This window comes from Brachyistius frenatus, unplaced genomic scaffold (assembly GCF_029030835.1).
Source record: "Brachyistius frenatus isolate BFR_SWC_R1_liver_20210118 unplaced genomic scaffold, ASM2903083v1 Contig_12, whole genome shotgun sequence".
Taxonomy (NCBI): Eukaryota; Metazoa; Chordata; class Actinopteri; family Embiotocidae; genus Brachyistius; species Brachyistius frenatus.
The window spans coordinates 3,063,836-3,085,428 of NW_027210611.1; the positions used below are offsets into that span (position 1 = coordinate 3,063,836).

Consider the following 21,593-nt stretch of genomic DNA (forward strand, 5'->3'; position numbering starts at 1 on the left):
GTCCAATATAAATAATGGAATTCCAATTCTTATTCTGATAAATTGTTTGTACAGTAAAAGTGACACTTGACTTCACAAATATTTATACAATAGCACCACCTGGTGGCAAGTTACAAAACTTCAATATAAAAGTATCACTCTCCTTTCCGTAGTCTCAAAACTATGAGTGCTTGTACATTGATTTTCTTTTGGAATACTTTTTAACCCTCGTGCTTCTCTTCAAATAAGATCAAATCAGTAACTTAGAGGCGAAACATATACGCATCAAAAACCTGCCACACAAATAATGATCATTTTTCACTTTTTTCCTTAACTCAATCCTGATCATTACCAACTGATCATTCTTTTTTGGGGGGTATTTATACCCTTTAAATATTTTTGCCTTCTAGTAAACCTTACCGTCTCATGCTCTAAAAAATATTAACAAAAGTCATGTTCAGAGCTCTTTCGGCCCCATTTATAGCCTGATGGAAAAAATATGAAAGTCATGATGAGTAGCCGTAGTGAAAACGAGTATACAATGAGTGATAAAGATATGTTTATTGACATATCCATCAGTGCGGACTCCAATGCAATTTAACCATGCAAATTATCCAAGACAAGAGTAGATCATAGTTTCCAGTGCTTTTTCTTTTAAACTGAACAAAAAAGTTACGAATAAAAAGACTGCGGAGGTATTCCATAATCCTTATGTCACTCTCATTATATACACTGTGGGGGTTTTGCATTAACGGGACATTACAATGTTAGAGAAACAACTTGTAATTGTTAACGAGGACAATCTTTGACACCTCACCCTGCTGAAATTTAGCATGTGATATGAACCAAGTCTGGGGATTTTGTTTTGACACAAATTCTATTGCAATGTGTCCATAAAGAGGTAATCTAATATATATATTTTATATACTCAAACCAGAGAAAGTTACGTTCTGATAAAACCACAACAGCGTGGCAATTTCTTAAAAAATAAATGATGGAAGAGTTAAGATTTGTCTTGTTTTGGAACAAAAAGAAAAACAAATATGGCAGTAAAATCAATATCCAAACGTTAAGGCACTAGGTGGGCCAAATGCTACACCTGTTTAGTCTTCTACAAATAATTTACAAGTCAAGTCAAACAGTGCAGTTTTACATTTGTTAACTTAATGTTTTCCTTTTGAACCATTTATCTATGAATCAATGTAAGGCAATACATTACAACAACAAAAAAATAAAGAAAAAAATAAACAATACAAGAAAAAAATATTACAGAGACAATGTACCAAATAAACAGAAGAAAAAAAAAATCCATTAAGTTTTAGGACTCCTATATGCCATTACAATGGAACTTTCCTTATGGCTTGGAGCAATAAAAATAATTATAATAAAAATAATGCATAGATTTAAATGATGATCTTGCATGCTCCTCACTCAATACTCAAAACATCTAATACTCATGTCCCAATACTCGGTCCCAAACCTGATAACTGACTTGCAGAGTGATACAAATGAAGGCAAAAAGGCCAGAGACCTTAGATGAAGGCATCTGTCATTTCTTTTTAGCTGGAAACAAAAGTATGCTTGCATTTAGTTCATGTATCTGTCGGGTAGGGAAAGAAATTACTAAATAGATATTTGTTTTTCCGCCCTGAGACACAATCTCTCACTGCAGATCAACAATCCCTGTATGACAGTACCTTAAACTGAACACATACTTGCAGGAGTCACAGCAAAACCCCCTTTTACTTTTCAGTTTCTGTTCCAACTGTCATATGATATGAAGCACAGAATGTTATGACACAAATCCTTCCATCTCTGTTGTCCATCTTTAATTCACGATGAGTGCGCCATCTCCTGGTAGAGATGGAGAGCTGCGAGTTTGTCAAGTTGAATGATGAAGCTCTTCTGTTGAATGTAGAAATGTGGCTAGGGGAGGGGTGGAGATGGGGGGTGGGGGGGCTATCAGGCTTTTTAATGTCCATGATGCCTTGTGTCTGACATGTGTTGCAATACTCCAGCGCTGGTTATTTATCGATATATATATTTTTTGTTGTTTTTAATGAATTTTCTATGTAATACAGTTTTTTTGTTTGTTTGTTTTTTCTCCATTTTTGATGATGAGGAAGGAGGGGAAATTTAGAGTCCAGAAAAAAAAATCCCAACGGTTCAGATGGTTAGCTGAAAGAAAGAACAGAGACAGGTGTCCAGTAAAAGAAAGGCAACACGTTTACTTTGGTTAGTGACCCAGTCTAACAGAAAAGCTGGTAAACAGACACTGTGACACCGTTAACAGCTTTGCATTATGTTTGACGGGTGATGTAAAAATCCTTAATGTGGACCAATCTAATGAGAGTTGCAAAGTAAGTCTATAAAGTTAGTTACTGAACCCAACAACACATTAGTGACAATTAGAAAAATCCCAAGTGTCAACTGGATAGAGCCAAGGAGTCGAGTCAACCAACCAACCAACCAACCAACCAAGCAACCAGGAAGTGTCTCATGTTAGAAACACTCAGTCACACAATTAATAAATAGACACGTTTAAAGTTGGAAGAGAAAAGTCTAAAAAAGAAACACATCAACACTTTCTGAAGAAGTTCCTGTCAACAAGTGCTGGATGTTGTGTCTGCTGCTTGGAGGGTGGACTGCGCTCTGCTACAACACAGGAGACAAACAGCAGGTCACGTGACTGGCGTGACCACATCACAGCCCACAAGAAGGAATTTTAAAAAAAAGAGGCTTATGACTGCAACACACCCTCACTTACTGCCTGAAAAACTACTGCATAATGTACAATAAAGCATTGGAGTTATTTCAACATTAGTGTCTGAAAAAATATTTACATGCAAGCAGAGTTGAATTTTTTTTTTTTTTTTAATTAAAAACCTAAATATTAGTCCCAAATTGTGAAGTTACCTCAGCTTTCCCGTATTGCTTTTAGGGTTCTTGCGGAAGGACTGGTTGGGTCCCGAGCGAGTTGACATGGAACGAGGTGACGCTCTTGAAAATGTCGATGGTGGGGTCTTAGGAATCTTCTTTCCAAGATGGCCAATCCATTTCTTCTGCTCATCTTGGGTCAGGGCCAGCAGTAGCATGTCCCGGGCAGAGGTCACATCGTAGTTAACTGCAGGGGGACGGCACACATTGTTGCAGAAAAAACAATCCAGTGTGATAAATATGACCTCAAACTACCCTTCATCTCAAAGACGCACCCCTAAAATATACCAAATAATGGTCAGCTTCAATATTAATTAATCTGATTGTATTTTCATTTCTTTGGGCTATTAAGTTTTAGACAAGATTTTTTTTTTTTTAAATGCCCATTGCAATTTTCCAGATCCCAAGATAATTTCAGATTCAGTTTACTATCATAAAAAAAAAAACGTAGCAAATATTTACATTTAAGGAGAGCTAAAACTTTTTAGTATTTTGATTTTTTTTTTTTTTAAGTAATTTCTTGGTGAAGTTTAAGGATTCGAACTCTATGAACTTACTAAAAAAAAAAAAAAATTCAGTAAACCTCTTTACAAACACCAAATAAACTGATGGTGTTGGTGACCGGTGTTGGTAATGTATGGCAGTGTGATACATGTTCATGCCAGTTGTTTAACACTATTTCACTAATCAACAAGTGGCAGTAATGCGCCACAATGTGCTGCCATCGCCAACGCAAGCAGAAAAGATGAAGGTCGTTTTCTTGTGACTGTAAAATGGATGCGAGTTGTAAGTTAGCTGCAATAATAACCCACTTGTCATGTTTACATATAACTCTTCAAGAGTCCGCGTGAATATCGCCGACGCTTGTGCAGTACTTTCGATATTAAGGCCTCAACAGCAGCTAGAAAAGTACCTTGAAAGATTTTGCAGATAATGACTGCTCATCTTAAAGAAAATGAAAATATACATTCATTACACCAGCAGAAAATCCCAAAGGAAAGGTCTTTTACCTTTGCAAGGAGCAATAACATCCTCCTTTTTGTCGAGATGGTCTTTGTGGCACTTGACGTGGCAGCGGCGACACTCCAGGGCCGGAGGTGGCTTGAAGACATGCCACAGAGGCTTGGCGCAGGCCTCACAGTTGGAAGGGAAGTGATATAGCGTGGGGATGAACTCGTGGCCTTTGTGTGGGAGACAGTTGGTCTTGTCGCCCTGAGGGACCGTCTCCACGTCCGCCTCCTTCCTGCACTCTCCCTCGTTGGCATACAAAATCTAAATAGACGGATCGGGGGTGGGTGTCAGAAATTCTTTCTGGAGGCTGAGGAGAATCTAAGTCCGGGCTGAATGGAAATGAAAATCAAAGTAAAACTCCAAGATAGAGCTGAGCCTCCCACCTGGAATATCCTCGGGATCTCCTCCGTCTCAGCTCGGTACACGTCTCCTTGTGTGACTGGTCTGACGTGAAATAGTTTGCTGCACAAGGAAATAGAAAATGATCTGTAGATAACTTATTTTCTTGTGGTCCACATTTTGTAGGTAAATTGTGATGGTGGAGAAAGTAGCAGATGAAAGGAAGAAAAAAAGAAAAAAAAAAAAAAGGAATACTTACTCGATATCTAGTACCATTGAGGGGTTGGACTGTTCCTTATCCTGTTCATCGTTGTAGAACAGAATCTTCTTACTGCTCACCACCACGTACTGCAATATTGAAAAGACAATAAGAGGAAGCCCGGTGGAGTCCTCGAGGGGCCGGGCGGCTTTTGTTGTGTACAAAGTTTAACAGAATGCAGGTGGAGCGATGGAAACACGCAGCATACCTGCTTCTTCCATCCGTATCGCTTGATATTAGCACGATTAGGAATTGACAGCCAACCCTCCAATCTGGACTCTGAAAGGCAGCAGACACACACACACACACACACACACAAAAAGTTTAAATCTGCACAGTCAATTAAAGACAGTGGGAGAAAAGGCCATGCAGCGATTAAATCCAAACTCAACTGGGTGACATTAAAACACCAAAAAGTCCAAAGTTGTAACGGTCTTAAAACACCACATGAACTCTTCAGAGTTTCGCCCGTGTTACAGTAACAGTAGGTGACAGGAGATGACTAGTGGTATCCCTTGCTGCTACTTTACACTCCCATCCAAGAGGAGAATATTGGGCAACGGCAACTTCTTACAGCATGTAAAGAGAGCATGTAAGATTTTCCGTCGCTAATGTTAAAAAATAATAAGTTTTGCAGCAGCAATCAAATTAGTATGATAACTCACTCCCCTTTCACAAAAACAAAATGTGCACTGCAAGTTACATTTTTACATCATTTGGTGTTAAAATCATAAATCCAAGTGCATGCTGCTGAAACATCACAAGCTGAACGGGGTCAGTGAACCGAATGGGGCTCGTCTACTACTTGTCTACATAGTGAGGGGAGGTCTTCGTGTCCAAACGAGCAGCACTTCTGGTGAACATGCCAACAAAGACACAACAAGAGTGTTAACGTGTTTAAAGAAGACAGTACCGTCAATTAGAAGCAGCTAGTTTCAGTTCCAGGACACGTTTGAAAGGTGCCGAGAGTGACGTGCTTAAACCTCACACAGGGTGGTGTCAGTAAACTCTGCTCTAGTTTGGTTGCTTTACTGTTTGGGGCTGGCCCGAGTGACATTAAACAAAGACACTGCCAGCGCTTTTATTTAACACCCTGTGTATGTTAGTCATTTATATTTTGACAATTTTCAAAAGGTCATTTACACTCGTTCACTCTTTCAAAAGTGTTGCTGAAATTCTCCCCACAGAGATGGCTGTCGCGCCTCTGGCAAAAGAATACTTCAAGAAAATCAGGTGCAAAAAACAAAACAAAAAAGACAACAACAAAAAAGACAAACGACAGCTGCAGCACAGGCCGGGCAAAAAGTCCACTCAGTTACTCACAGAGGAAAATGAATGGAAGTTACAAAGATAAGAAGAGCAAGGAGAACCAACTGGACATGAGGGAAATAAAGAGAGAATCGTTTAACCACAGACACCAGCACACATGAAACACACCTAGGACACGGTACATTCATTTTCTTGTTAGATCTTGCATAAGAAAAAGATGCTGCATCACATCAGCATATACCAGCTAAGTAAAACACTTTGACTTAAATGAAACTATGATCGTGTCTGCTTTCGTGACTTTAATGTGCTTAACTTAAAACCCAATGCACAAGCTGAACTGTCTGATAAATCCACCCAATGTGATCTAAAAATACACCATTATTGTGATGCTAAATCCTTTCTTTTAACTCATTAAAGCCACAATCATCAAACAAAAAGTAACAAAGCCGGGATATAAACTGATTTCAGCAACAAACGATGTTACCTGAAGCAACACTGTGCCAAATGAACTGAAAGGTAGCATCTCTCAAAATGTCAAGTCCAACTTTTGTTAATGAGAATAAAAAAATTTTTTAAAAAAAAAAACATAAAACAAAATCACCATAGACATTTGTTATTTAGGAAATATGTCCACATACAACCTACATGAATCAAAACAAAGTCAATTTAATATTGTTAAGAGTAAAAATCCTAAACGCGCAACATATTTAAAGAGATATTATGTTACTAACAGAAAACACAAAGAGGAAGATAAAAGTAAGTCGTAGATTTTTGTTTTATAAATTGTTGCCATGGACAATTGAAGTAACTGCCGCCGCGTCCAGTTCCGCACAGCTGTGATCATACCTGCGATATTACTGTCCGTCTCGTCTGTCTGCAAGCTGGTGACACTGGAGTTATCCATGCGCTGCTGCAGGTCGTTCAGCTTCTCCCGGAGCTGCTCGATGTCGCTCTCCTTGCTGTCCAGTTGCATCTGCAGCTCGTTGCGATATGTGCTTTCCTCTGAAAGTTGCTGTGATGGAAAGGTCAAGACATTTGGGTTAGGGCCAAGAGATACTCTTAAAACCATCACACTAGGCTGCGGCATGTCGAGGTGTGAACCCACCGCCTGCATCTCGCCTTGCTCCTTCTGGTATTTGATGGCCAGGTGGTTGAACTTCTCTTTCTCCTGATTGAGCTCCAGCTGAAGCTTGCGGTTCTCCTTCTCCTTCTTCCGCAGGTCGGCCGTGCTGCCTTTCTTCTTCTGGTCCAGCTTCATGTCTTTGCGATTCATGATCTCCGCCAGCTTGTTCACCGCCTGACAGATGGAGGCAGGTGCAATAGTTTGACCGGTGGGGTTCGGCACTCACTCAAGTGTTTGGAAATAACTTGGAACAGAAAGAAGGCGGATCTTTACCTGAGTCTTCAGTGTGCGCTCTGTGTTGAGGATCTTGTCGTAGTTAGCCTTGATTGCATTTGAAATCTCGTCCTTCTGAGCTATATACTCTGAAAGGGAAAAGAGGACTGAGCTCGCATAACAACATAATTAGAAGGTAGCAGGGAGACATGGAGGTCAACAAAAGGACAGTACCTTCATCCTGAGTACGGAGCTTCTCATTTAACTCCGTCTTCTCTTTGCTGAGGTTCTCCACATCTTTGGTCAGAGTTTTATTGGATTCCTCAAGCTGCATAGAAAGTAGAGAATTGTAATTTTACCATCTCAAAGCTAGAACTGATCCAGCGGTGCTGTAAGAACAAGATCATGTTGAGGAGGACAGTAAACTGTAGTTAGAAGGACACTTCATGTTCTGCTCACCCGTGCAATAGTAGCCTCCTTTTCCCCAATATCCTGCTTGTGTCTGGTCAACGCTTTCTTGTTCTCCTGGCTGAGCTCAAAGTACTGCTCCTCCTGAAGTGCCCGGGCAAGCTGTTCTGACTCGGCCTTGGTCACCGTCAGATCCAGCTGGGCAGACAAGGAGTCCCTTTGGACAGGATAAAGAAAATTTGATGGTTAGCTAAAAAAAAAAAAAATCCATGTAACTTTAGCTTTTTTGATAGTTTTTTCCCCATCAAAAAAACAATAAAAGCTAAAAAAAAAAAAAAAAAAAAATAGGGACAGCAGCCATTAGCTGCTAAATACTCATTATTTGTATGGTTAAATGTTTGGTCTGCAGTGTGCATAAAGAGAATTCAGTTTCTTACCTTTCATTGCACAAATCCTGCACCTTTTTCTGAGTCTCTTGTACCTGCCGGTTCCTTTCCTCAATCTCCTCTTTTAGTTCCTTGACCTGAGTTTTGTAAAGCGTCTGAAGGAGGAAAGACAAATGGTTCAGCTGGTGGTTTTCACACTGAAGGAGGAGGGTGGAGATCCTCAAACTAGGACTTTATACTTACAGAAAAATACTGTTCGGCCTCAAGCTGGTCCTGAAGTTCCCTCATCTGTCCCTCGTTGCCTCTGTATTGTCTGTTAACACACCAACCAAACACGTTAGGACCTTCCTTATCATTTGATTAAATCCATGATCCAAGTACTTTCAAAATAATACTCTCCAGTAAGAAAAAACAGAGCCAGCACCCATATCTGCCCGTGTAGTAGAATGGATTGGAACGAGCAGGCCAGAGGATTAGTTATGGAGTGGACAGAGCTGGACTGAGAGTAAACCCTAATCTTGTGGTGTAAACAGTCGCAGAACAGCTTCGGCACTAAGCTGGAATAATAGCATTTATATGAAAATAGCAGGCAATTTTAAGGCAATTTACGCCTCGACTTCCAAAGAGAATTACCGGCCAGAGCAGCAACAACAGAAAAATTACAACTCCTGGCTGGAGCCGCGACCAGTTTCCGAGTAAAACCGACTGGAACAATCAGTTAGCTCAAATATTACTCTAATAACTGTAAAAATAAATTCACTATATCAATGATTACTTTTATATTCTTTTTTTTTCCCACATCATGTTAGACAAGGTCTCGAGCAATACGATTAGTGCATATATAAGAAATAATAAACAAGAAATCAATTTTACGATTACAATATTCTAATTCAGGAAGTCCACTTACTTGGTTAGCTGTGCCAGCTGGAACTCCAGTGAGCGTTTATTCTCTAGTGCCGTGTTGATCTCCTGCTTGAGCTGCTTCTCTGAACACCGAAGACGGTCGACCTCCTGCGTGCGGATCTTCAGGTCGTTCTGAGACAGGACGCGCTTGCTCGACTCCTGCTCTATTTGTATCCGCAGATTCTTCACCTGGAGGACGAAGGTGCGAGAATTGAAGGAGCTGTGTGGGCAAAGAAAGAGACAACACCGAATGTATGCAAGTGGTTTCCTTCACCTCATCCTCCAGCCTTTCCTTTTGCTTCATCAGCTGCTCCATTTTCTGCACAGACTGCTTGAGGTCAAACTCCAACATTGAGCACTGCTTCTCGACCTCCACGATCCGGCTCTCCGCTCTCATCCTCGCTCCGTTCTCCTCGGACATCTTCTGCTGAACGGCTGCAGCAAAACAGACACAGTGAAAGAGTTATTCTCGTTTTCTACTTTGGAGGGTGTTAAGCGTTGAGCCACTTGGTATTCAGGCGGTAACCGCAAATTTACATTGAACAGTTATCGACTCGCGCTGCTCTAATTTAAAAACTTTGAAAAAATTTTTAATGTTTGATGTAAATTATAAGAAAAAAAAAAAAAAAAGAGAGAGAGAGAAAAGGGACAGACATGAAGGTTCATTGTAAGTAAAGGCATTTTGCCGTAGAAGATATTCAGTATGGCAAGAAGTAACTTGGACAGATCATATTTCTATTGCAAAAAAACAGCTTTACAGTCCAGCTTTAATATGCAATGAGGCAGTGTCCTGACATGCTCGCTGGCTTACACTCCCTGAATTCCTCTCACCACCCAAGCAGCACCTGGAGGTGACTTCTGATCAGATAGTAGGAGAGAGAGGCGCAGCAGATAGAGGTTGATGGGGTGAAGGAGAAGTTAAATAAAATGAAGGATGAAGGGCATTCAAACGTAAGCCAGCGAGGCCAAAGCAGGATGGCAGAGAGAAAGAAAAACAAGAATCACAGAAACAGGAGAACGACAGAAAGTGGATAAGGGCATGCTGCGACACAGGACCGGCGTACCGTTCATGGCAGCTGATTTGGCTTCTTCAATAGACTCGTATTTGTCAGTGAGCTGCGCCCGCGTCACCCTGTGCTCAGTCTGCTCCTGCTCCAGACGCTGCTGTAGCGTCTTCAGCTTGTAGTTCAGGTCAATCTCCAGGTTGTTCTTTTCCTGGAGGATGGGGAGCAAAACCAAACAACATGAAGCAATTTATCTCGTCACAAATACACAAATTAACAGCAGGGTACTGTATGCAAGAAAATACTAATAGAATTACTACTTGTATGTACCTTTTCCAGGTTATTTGTCCTTTCCTGGGCCTGTTTGCGTTCAGTCTCCACTTTGGAGAGGCTGAGCTTCAAGTTTTTGTTGTCTTCTTGCATCCCTGCCATTCTCGCTGAAAGGCAAAGGAAAACAGAATTGTGGTGTTTTCAATATGAATCTAGTATTTTCATTGCAAAATCTGTTTTGTTTTTTTATTCCCAACAAATTCAGATAGCTTCACAGTCTGTCTCTCAGTTTGCTTGACTTTAAATAAATTACTTTAATGCCATCGATCACGGTTCCTCATTTCCCACTAATTTATGTGATTATTTATTTCATATCTATAAAAGATAACTGACTGACAGAGAAATCCGAAACTGATTTGAATGATGTGGGTGTTTTCGGTGCTATGGCTTGAGTGACATCAGTGAGGGAGGACTTCTGTTAGGTGGAATTTGTGCAGATGTGTCATATGTCCGAATGAAAGTGAGATTACTTTGGAAGATATGTGGTATCCCACTGACTTGGTTTAATAAACTGAAAATTTGGGGTGTTTGTAAATAGCTTTTTACCTCAAACTAGATTTCAAAAAATGAAAACTATGATTAAGTCGAGCTTTCACTAATTTTGGCTGTTAGGTTTGTGTTATCAGGTCACCTTGCAGCTCCCTGATCTCCTCTGAGCCCTGACTGTAGTTCCTCCGTTCTGAGTCCAGGGTGCTCTGAAGGAGCAGCAGCTCCTTCTCCAGCTGCGCCTTCTCTCCGTCCACTGCGCGGCTCCTCTCCTGAAGCTCGCGGTTCAAACTCTCCAACTGGCTCATTGACTTTGCCATCTCCGTGTGGCTCTTCCTCAGTCGCGCTGCCGTGTCCGACTCAGCGCGCAGCAAGTCGTTGGCCCCTTCCAGCTGGTGATCAAAAATGAGGGAAAATAAAGCGTCATGCATTTTGTTCCACTGGTCCAGACTCTCTCTCTGTGTGTGTGTGTGTGTGTGTGTGTGTGTGTGTGTGTGTGTGTGTGTGTGTGTGTGTGTGTGTGTGTGTGTGTGTGTGTGTGTGTGTGTGTGTGTGTGTGTGTGTGTGTGTGTGTGTGTGTGTGTGTTTAGTATATACCTGATTCTGCAGCTGGGCAATCTTGTCATTCGAGGCCTGCGAGTTCTGACTGATCTTCTTCATATCTTCAAGCTGCTCCCTCAACGTTGACACTAGAAAAAGACAAAAAGAAAGTAGTTCAACGACGAGGCCTCATTTAAGCTCCAGTTTCAAATCCAAACAGATCTTTCTCAATTTCCTGATTAAAATCTTTAGACTTTGTCACAGTTTGCAACTACACATCAATCCACCCAATCAATCCAGAGCTGTCTTTCCGTAGTAAGTCAATAAAAAAGTTTGAGGAACATGTGCTTGGTTGGTTCAACAGTAAACTACCATTTGGCAGTGAGGAAGATGAGGATGACACCAGGATACCAGTTAACCTGTCCGGGACGTACATCATATCTTGATACTGCGAGGAAGACCATGCAATAAAACTACGTTCATATCCTGACTGCATCTGCAACCTCACTCTGCAATTATACTTTAATTGCAAAGTGTATGAATCATACATCAGCAGCACTTCATTATCTTTACCCTCATTCTCCAAATTGCATCTCTTCTCTGCCTCCTGGTCAGCTTTCCTTTGGTACTCGGTGAATCTGTGCTGCAGCATGATCTTGTCCTTCTCCAGCAGAGATATGCTGGCCTCCGCACTCTTCCTCAGGTTTGCCTGTAGCAAGAAACAAGCGAACAGCTGTGATGTGGCAGAAACAAATGCTTAATCTAGCTACTGATTTCAAACAGTAATATGTTCCTCTTCATTTAAGAGCTGAAGGTGTATTTTTATGGATATAATTACAATCAAAGCGGCATCATAAATTTATAATTTCACCTCTTCATCCAGTTCTTTTATGAGCTTTTCGATCTTGGTGTTTGACGTCCTAGAAAACCAGAATGAGAGAAATACTTCATCACACTGAATGTCTCCTGCAACAATAAATTGAAGTTAATAAAATCGCATGTACATTGCTGCATGCTTTGTTTCCTCATAATAATGAAATCGAAAAGGTACAAACAACCAGTGGGCAGAGAACACATGAGGACTACGCCATAATAACTTCTCTATAGACTTTTTCTATCCACAAATATCACAATTTACCTAGAAACAATGATGCTTTTTAGAAATGCACTTGTGTGTACTCTCACTAAATTCAACTCCTCCTTCCTCCCATATCGCTGCACTGCTGTTGTCTAGTTTAAAGCTATCCATCAGACCAAAGAATTTGCATCACGCCTTTACGTTGACTCAGTAAGCAGTTCCTTTTTATGCAAGAATAAATAATCTACTCCTTACCTGCATTTCTGTTCCAACTCGTCCTTCAACTGCATTTCACTGTGGAGCTGCTCCTCGAGCTGGTAGATCCGTTTTTGCAGGCTCTCCAGCTAAACAAAAACACACAATTTGAATTTATCGGATTATCAAAGACGGAAAATTGCCAGATACTCTAAATCTCAAAGACATTCCGCTTCACAGCGGTCTTCAACTCACTTGACTCTTGTCTTCTTTTGTCGAGCTGCTACGTTTGTCACAGGTCTTTGCGGCTGTGGAACTGCGCACAAGGCTGCAAAAAGAATACTTAATTATTACCATCAAACCACAACAATTAAATTTAAACCTCTTAAAGTATAAACTAATAACTGGGGCTATTTCTTTGATGAATAAAAAGTATATATATATATATATATATATATATATATATATGAAAAAAAATACATAAATCAGAGCATTTACAGGCAATTCCTGTATTTTCATATTTGTCTAATTATGTGGACAATTTGGTGGTAAAAGGAATTAGATGAACAGTTCTGCAATTTGATTATGAACATGGTGTGAAGCGAAGTCTGGAAGACTAACTGTTGATTGCTGTAATAGGTGAAGCCAACAAAGGGGAGCTGGTTGCCCACAAAGGCCTTTGGTATGGGGAAGGTCTCCTCTTCTCCCCGGTCCTCTTCTATGTCATCAAAGTTACTGGTGTCGACGTCACTGCTCAGTTCAGGCACTACGGGGGCAGCCGCTGCACATGAGCACAAGAGGCAAACATTAATGATGGCACTGGAACAATAGATCCATGACAATTCATTTCACATAATACAGTGATTCACTGTGTGTTAAACACCAAAATAATGAGTCAACAATAATCAAAATACTGGTCTCAGAACAAACTCCCACAAGTCATGACTAGTATTGAAATCTCTTCCTACGGGGGCAGAAAACATAAACCGGAGTGAATAATGTGTTCCCTTACATAATTTAAGTTTCGATTACATTAGGGATGTCATGAGGACTGATATTTCGATAGCAAAATTCTAAAAACGTGATAATTGTTTTTTAGTAATGTATATATCTGCTGAAAGTACTAGAGATACTGAACAACGTATGGTATAGCAGCAGCAGGTCCACTGTGACTTGTGTGTGTGTGTGGTGGTGGGGGGGGGGGGAGCCAGGGACAAGTTATAGACAATCAAAAGTCAGTGTGCAAAAGGTGTCACAGAGCATTTCTAACAAAAGGAGGATCCCTCTCAAACTTTTGTACACAAGATTTAAAGCAGGCGAGCTTCAGTTGTTAAAAACGTAAACATTAGTAGACTTCCGTAATTGTCGTGCAGTCTGTCAAAATATAACCTTGTGTGATTGTGTTTGTCAGCACACTACGTGTTCAGCAGTTTTTAGAACAGTTTATTTGATTGATCTTTTTTATTTTTGGTCTAGAATTTGGTCTCAGGAGTCGTGGAAGATCCATGTTATTAGTACTGACTATCAAATTTCTGGTATCTCGACATCCTTGTGAAACACAAAACAAGTAACTGTAAAATTTTAATAAAGATTTGTAAATTAAAATGCTCACTCGTTATTATGCATGTAAATATATATCTGTAATTTACTTGGTAAATTAACCCCTATCAAAAAAATGATTTTGTCTTCTGTATTTCCTGCCTGTGGTATTCAATACATATTTTTTTATCTGTCATTTTGAGGACATTATCTCCAGATATACGAGACACAAAAACAAGCATTTCAGTTTTCTCTATACAAACTTTTTTTCAGGATAACAGGTCTTTTTTAAAACCCTCTTTAAAAAAAAAAAAAAAAAAAGGGAAAGCAGCCAGCTAGCAGCTGCTTACCCATTGAAACAACAGGGGTGGTCAACACCAAAGTGCTGACTTCAGCTTAGTAAAGTATTAAATATAAAGCCGTGACAGAACTGACTATAGCTACTGGATTTAGCCCTAAACTTCTAATCTCTCTCTACTCCAGTGTCAATCCCAACACATTAACATTTGCTTCCCCATTGTTGGCCTTAAAAAAATGCTCTGTTGCCAATTATTGCTCGGAGCAGGAATCACGTTTAGTCTTGGAAAGGATACTGAATGAATGGCTCGTCTACAAGAATTTCCTGCAACTGTCTCTAGTAGGTCAAATGGAAAACATGATCGCTGGCTACATGACAGGGAGCAGAGTGCCAGATGAAATGGGAGCTGTGAAAATAATCAGTAATCTGTTCAGTGAAAATTATCTTACTCTCTCTGATGTTCTCCCATGTCCACTGGTCATTCTTGAAGAAAGGATGCCTCTTGATCTCATCTACACCATTACGACCGAGTCGAACTTCCCTGTAGGGGTCAGGAGGACATACATGGTTAGATTGTTCATAATTTCAATAATTCTGAGTGGTATTTTCATAATAGCAGAAGAAAAAAGCTCATTATCTATGCTGTTATGTATGTTTCCATGCAGATTCATTCCACACTAGGTCGTCTGCACCTGAACACAATTCATGCCTAAACATGGAAAAGGTCTTCACTTCATGATCCAGTGCTCGGTCTGCCGCTATCTAACCTGTCAGTCAGGAAAGCACAGATAAGATTCTTGGCATCGTTGGAGATGTCGCTGTCGTCGGGGAAGGTCAGGGCGTTCTTGTGGTTCATAATCTTGCTGTAGGTCCCCACCAGTGAGTCTGCATAGAAAGGAGTATCGCCTACGGACAGCACGAGACAAACGTCGTGACCGACACGTTCTCCGGAAAATGTGTAAAATAGTTGTCTTTCACAGAATTTAGTTGTTTTTTTTAAACTCACCGACTAGCATTTCGTACAGGAAGACTCCCACTGACCACCAGTCACACTCTCTGCCGTAATATCCATCTCCTCCTTGGGATTTCAGTACCTCAGGGGAAATGTAGTCTGGAGTTCCCACTGCTGTGTCGCATCGTACCATACCATCCTGAAGAAGGAAAAACATTTTCAAAATCATAATATTTCCAGGACTTTGTCAAAATAATTCCCTCAACATACATGTTTTTTTTGGACAAAATGGATTACAGCTTAAGACAGTCTTCATAAAAAGGAGATCGTACATACAGAAATACATTTTATGTACGTGGTGTGATGACATAATTGTGTTGAAGGAAGCTGAATGTGATACCTTGTTCATTTTCATGCAGGTTCCAAAGTCAGCTAGTTTTAGGTGGCCTGCTTTGTCTAGCAACATGTTATCAGGCTTCACATCCCTGAGGAGACAACAACAAAGTGACATCAGTGCAACACATACCAACAACACCTCGAAATGGAACGCACGCATTGCAAGAAAACCTGGTGAACAAAGCACATCTACAGCATTCAAAATATCCAGCTGTGTTCTAATGGTCCTATTGAACCAGTGCTTGTGCGTGTGTGTGTGTGTGTGTGTGTGTGTGTGTGTGTGTGTGTGTGTGTGTGTGTGTGTGTGTGTGTGTGTGTGTGTGTGTGTGTGTGTGTGTGTGTGTGTGTGTGTGTGTGTGTGTGTAAAAATTACACCTTAAATTAGAGCTGTCTGTAGATGCTGCAACCGGTGCAGTGAGAGTAGAGCAGAAATTACGTTTTAATAAAATGTCCTTTCTCTACAATTTCCAGCAAGCTAATGGCCAAAAATCAAAATTATATTAACAAAACTGTCATGGTGGGAATTTTCTATCCCTGCATATGAGCACAAAGCCTAGGTGTGCAAAATAGTATTATTAAGAATATTATTATTAATTATTCCTTAATAGGAAAAGAAAATATTTCAGGCCCGTTGTGTGCAGAAATTCTTTTATAGAATGTGGTGCTGACACCAACTACAACTTATAAGGCATTAAGTCATTTGAGAAACAGGTAGATAGCTTTTGTTTTGATGTAAATAAAGTAAATTTAAAAAAAATTGTGTGTTTGATTAAACAGACTCAGCTTCAAAACAATTAGAAATGCAGCATTAGACTAAAGGCACAAGCAGCTGGCAGGACTCCAATGCCTCCTTATATCAAAGGTTGCCACCACACCCTCTAGATCTTAATACATATCTCTCAGAAGACAGACGTTGCACTGTCACCTGTGAATGAAGCCCATTGAGTGGATTCCATCCAGGGCCAGAACCACCTCAGCCGTGTAAAAGCGGGCCCACTTCTCTGGGACGTCATAGTTGCTCATCAAATTAACCAAGTCGCCGCCAGGCATGTATTCCATCACCATGTAGAGGTAGCGGTCATCTTGGAAAGCAAAGAAGAGCTGTGGAATAGAAAAGACGGTGAATATAAAGTGTCCCTCAAAAGCAAACAAACCTCTTACTAATTGATTTCAAACTCATACAGGAGGCTGGGATCATGTCTGTATGGCCTGCACAAGTAATATTGAACCAAAATAAGTGCGTTTTAGATGCTTCTCTTATCACATCATACCTGCACCACCCATGAACTGTTGGCGAAAGCCATGATGTCCCTCTCCTCCCAGAAGAAAGCAGAGTCCGACCTTTTGATCATCTCAAACTTGCTCAGCAGCTTCATGGCGTATACTTTGTTGGTGGCTTTGTGTCTTACCTGAAAATGATGGTGAGGTCATAATGAAGTCAGACATATTCATGTACTCTTCACAGACTTCAGTTGTTTTAGAAATGCTGTTAAAATGTTAAAAGATCTTGTTTATTCAAGAGTAAGACAAAATCACATCCTTACCAACTGCACCTCTCCAAACGCACCCCTCCCAATGACTTTAACCACCTCATAGTCCTCGGCTTTCATCCGAAGATCACGAATTTTACTAATGGTTTCTTTGTCTGAAAACAAAACAAGCAAACATGGACGTTAATAGTAAACAGTAGCTATGTAAAAAGCTATACTATACTCAGCTATTGTTGTGACCGTTAAAGAGAAGGCTTTATCCTCTGCCTTGTGCATCGAGGCATAAGAGCCAAAGGTAGATGGCAAAATCGGTAACTTGAGGTGAATTCAGTGTGACATCTGAGAGGTCGCAGAATGCGTTTTCTATTTTGTACTTTTTGTTAGTATTTCTTTTGAAAGCTCCGCATACCCTGTTTTTACAATCAAATCGCATTTGGAAGTCATGTAACATCTACATATCAAACAATTTGCTTTCATAGCAACATCCAGCCTGTTGGCAAACAAACCAGAAAAAGCCGACAGCGTTACTGCACAGCTGAAAGATGCCGTTCAGGGAAAGTTTGGAGCTCAGTGAGAGCTGGCCTCTCCCTGATGTAATAATTCAAGCTCCCCTAGGGGAGATAGTATCCACTATTCCGCCAAATTTGGTCACAGTTGTACTAAGGGGGATCATTTTCAATTCACACGGGTCACAACTGGCACGGGAAAGCATGGAAAAGGGAGGTGTGGGGGCATCCGAGTTCAAGTAATCCAAAAATAAAAGTCCTAAACTATTAGAATAAGAACATTTGGGAAGTGAGTCACTTCCACTCTAAGCATAGCTTCCTGGGATCATAATACCAGATAACCATGAAGACTTTTAAACCATGTTCAGAAAAGCTGCAAATAGGATTTTCTGTTGCTGTTACGGAAAATATACTGTGTGGATATATTTGTGTGTGTGTGTGTGTGTGTGTGTGTGTGTGTGTGTGTGTGTGGAGGATTATTTTCAGTCAATCAGTTGATCTGATTGCGGTGCAAGGCACAATGCAAGGGGAGGATTCAGAGTAAAAAGCCCTTCAGGCAACTCGTGCTATTGAGGACCAGAGTCTCAGTAGATAGCTGGTCCATTAGTCCATATCCATCAATGCTTTACACAAACGTAGAGGACCAAGAGTAATTGAGGAGATTCCTAACGGCAGTTTTTGCCCAAGGGTTTATAGTATCTTGAGTTGATATTCAAATCTGAAACAGATTTTTTTTTAGTTTTCCTCAAACTAACAAAAACACTTTTTTAAATTTAAAAAATGTAAAAAGCTCTGTGGAGAAGGCATCCTTACATGAACAAAAATAGACTTATCTCTCCACTTCATCAGCAGAAGCAAGCTGTGCATTTCCACACCACAGAGAGCACAGTGCATGCAGAATGCCAGTCATTTCCCCATAAAAGCCCCCGCTACTTATTCAATACTGCACCAGAATGCAGATCTCAATAGATTTCAGTGCAAAGTTTATTTACTGGAGAAGAACTCGATGAGAAACTGAGTAAAATGCAAAGTGAGGGCTACGAAACATTCCACAATAGGGAGGGAGAATATGCTGAGTTCTAACAGAAGAGGGAGAGTAGTCACCTCTTGTTTTGTTTAGTTTGGCTATAGGTGTTTTGGTTAAATTACACGTTTGTGTACATGTAATTCAGAAAATTAAAGACATATATGCTCAACGTTACAACACTGATGCACTGCCCCCACCTCAGGCAGCGCTGGCTTTAAGCAGACAAGCTCTGGAATAAATACTGAAACATGATAGTTGGTATTTCCTACAAATGTAATTGCATTGGATTGGGCAGTTACGCTGGATCGGTTAAGGAAAAAGATGCATGCTCACCGTCAGCCTTGGATTGATTTTTTTTTTTAAATTTTTATCACGTCTAAAACATAGTTGTAGGGGTTCCCCAGTCTGAGCACACTGTGAAAAAGAGAAGCCAACCTTGATAGGCATCATGTGGGTCACCAGCCATTTATGAAAGCCCCTTTGTTGGGGACACTAAGCAGCAGACACCTATTGTGTCCGAGCCAACATGGAGGCAGTGACCCAAAAACAGACCTCTTTTCTGAGCCTAGGCTTGTACCCTAATGTAACAGGGCTCGGCAAACACTAATGGTTAAAGTGAAAGACACGGAGAGAGCGAGGCTAAAGGAGACCACAAGAGGACGACGTAGGATGCAAAGTACTTACATCTATTCAAAAAGTTGTCAATGCTCTTGTTTTTCCTCAGGGCAGGGAAGTCAAGGTCGTATACCAGTGCATCCAAGCCATCCTGAAGGAAGAGGAGGAGGGTTAACGAGCAGGAAAACATAACTATACAGTTAATGCTAATTCAATAACATCACAGACAACATGTGAGAAGCAAACAAAGTGTCCTGTCAGGCTGTAGATGTCTGCACACGGCTAGCGGTCGGCTTCAAGTCTGGTACATTAATAATATCACGGTGGGTTGCACTTTCTACCATTTTTCAAAGGAGCTCAAAACATAATTATTTTTGGTAAACCTCTTTAAACTCAGGATGAACATCTTTTAATTTCGTGGTGTCAATCTATAAATGAATGTAAAAAAAATAAATAAATAAATAAATTGTATCCCTTTAAATAAAAAAAAAGTTTGATTGGGCTGAACAGCTATATCAAGAACTCATTTGTGTTTCTATAAGAAGCCACGACATCGCTTACCGTGACAAAGTTAACAGCAAACCACACATGGAAGAAACATGCTTAGTTTTATTGTTTTCAAGGTTATGTTATTGATAGTCATGCAGTTGAAAGTGCATATCTGTAACTCACTCACTGAAACTATGCATTCTGATAAATATCCAGGGACTGCTAGTTGAAAATTAGAAATGCTTTTATGAGCAGTGCAGTTGAAAAAATCTTGAGGCCAATAAGCAAATGTAGACAGTGATTGTGATAGGGAGGAGTGATTCACAGTTTTGCAGCTTTTCTGCAACATATCTTCCATTAAATATAGCTAATGTAAAAAGAAAGTGCCAAATTTTGATTTTAGATGACGCTGACTGGATGCCCAAAAGCTGAATTTCCCACTCTGGGCAAAGCGTTTCTGACAAAGACAACTGAAGAAAGTAAACACCCTGTGATGATTAAGGCAACAGAGTAGACCATAACAGAGGTCAATTGTGAGACTTTACAACACAGTTCTGCAACACCCACTGAAGTCATAGAAACAACTCCCTTCTCCCCAGTTTCTGACCGTCCCAACTATCTCTATCGAAACAACTTGGAACAGCATTATCTCTGTCAGTTGTAGAAACAAGGCTGAGAATAATGACACTAATAAAAAAATAAAAAATAAATAAATAAATACGAATGTACATTCTCAGATTGGATTTCAAAGAACTGTAAAAGAGAAGCTACTTTATCTTGCCTCAGGCTTGGAAGGAGCATAAGTGCCACTGGCAAGGTTTAATCTAATCTTCCATAATCCAGAATGGCTGAACGAATACAGGCACAGAAACACTTGAACACACGTACTGCTATGCAGTGCCGCTAGCAGGTGTGAACCAGATGTGAGCATCTTATGACACAGGTCAGCTAGCCCACATTTTCTTTCTTCCGAAAGGTCCGAGGTGCTGTACATGTTCCAGCTCAGCTGCTATTAAAATACAAGAGAACCTCTACTTGTTGAAATAAGATACATCATCTCTGAGCTCACCATCATAGCAAGAATGTTGGCATTTCAGTATTGTGAATGACTTTATGTCAACAGCAAATTTCTCTTTGCATCTCTGAGCAAAGCCAAGATGACACACAGCGAAGCTCAGTACGGAAACACAGCTCAGACAAAGCAAGGAATCCTCTTAAGTAACTTTGCTGTTTCAGCTCCACAGTGGAGGTCAGGGCCACGCCACCTCAGACAAGCAAGTGCCCTGCAGGATGGGTGGAGCCAGGGAAAAGGCAAGTGGGTGGGGGAAAAGAAAAGTGGGAGGTGGTCAATGGTTGGTCAGAAGAACAAAAGCAATTTAGACATTCACTGGATCAGAATATGGGAAATTATTGAGTGGGAAGGATGTGATGAAGACATAGAGCCATCTCCATCTCAGCTTTAAAAAAAAAAAAAAAAACAACATTAGGGGCCAACTGTTCAGGAGGGAGTATTTACACAAGACAGGCCATAGGCTGGGAGGAAAGGGGGGCCTAGTTAGCCATACAGTATCCAGCCAGCCTACACTTGGAAAAAAAAAAAAAAAAAAAACACACGGAAGAACCGAGTCCTTCAGGACCCTAATCACAAGGCTCTCTGCTCAGCAATGCACGTTTGCATAACTTCCTGCCGCAGAGAACTCTGGACAGCCACAGTAACATTCCTTAACAGGACTGTACACGTCAGAGAGCTATTTTAGGTATGTGGCCAAACAAGTTCTCAACAAAAAGTGAAGGCAGGGAGAGAAAAAAAAAAATCCATCC

The 21,593-nt window shown here is 40.5% G+C and overlaps 1 protein-coding gene across 3 annotated transcripts in view; it reads right to left on the reverse strand.

Moving 5' to 3' along the window:
* Nucleotides 1-521: 521 nt before the first annotated feature.
* Nucleotides 522-21,593, reverse strand: part of rock1 (Rho-associated, coiled-coil containing protein kinase 1) — a 29,541-nt gene continuing 8,469 nt past the window's right edge. The window contains exons 2-33 of one of the 3 annotated variants that reach the window (XM_069692229.1): nucleotides 19,353-19,434; nucleotides 17,190-17,290; nucleotides 16,917-17,054; nucleotides 16,571-16,746; nucleotides 15,650-15,734; nucleotides 15,304-15,448; nucleotides 15,065-15,203; nucleotides 14,747-14,838; nucleotides 13,082-13,241; nucleotides 12,716-12,788; nucleotides 12,521-12,609; nucleotides 12,059-12,107; nucleotides 11,761-11,896; nucleotides 11,245-11,336; nucleotides 10,793-11,039; nucleotides 10,162-10,268; nucleotides 9,892-10,042; nucleotides 9,102-9,262; nucleotides 8,832-9,016; nucleotides 8,168-8,237; nucleotides 7,976-8,079; nucleotides 7,590-7,755; nucleotides 7,365-7,458; nucleotides 7,191-7,279; nucleotides 6,900-7,091; nucleotides 6,641-6,806; nucleotides 4,734-4,804; nucleotides 4,526-4,614; nucleotides 4,311-4,389; nucleotides 3,927-4,188; nucleotides 2,896-3,103; nucleotides 522-2,157 (exon numbers count right to left, since the gene is read on the reverse strand). In XM_069692229.1, coding sequence (XP_069548330.1) covers nucleotides 2,154-2,157; nucleotides 2,896-3,103; nucleotides 3,927-4,188; nucleotides 4,311-4,389; nucleotides 4,526-4,614; nucleotides 4,734-4,804; nucleotides 6,641-6,806; nucleotides 6,900-7,091; nucleotides 7,191-7,279; nucleotides 7,365-7,458; nucleotides 7,590-7,755; nucleotides 7,976-8,079; nucleotides 8,168-8,237; nucleotides 8,832-9,016; nucleotides 9,102-9,262; nucleotides 9,892-10,042; nucleotides 10,162-10,268; nucleotides 10,793-11,039; nucleotides 11,245-11,336; nucleotides 11,761-11,896; nucleotides 12,059-12,107; nucleotides 12,521-12,609; nucleotides 12,716-12,788; nucleotides 13,082-13,241; nucleotides 14,747-14,838; nucleotides 15,065-15,203; nucleotides 15,304-15,448; nucleotides 15,650-15,734; nucleotides 16,571-16,746; nucleotides 16,917-17,054; nucleotides 17,190-17,290; nucleotides 19,353-19,434 — 4,002 coding nt within the window. In that variant the 3' untranslated portion in view covers nucleotides 522-2,153. The other 2 variants (XM_069692228.1, XM_069692230.1) reach the window with 2 other exon arrangements.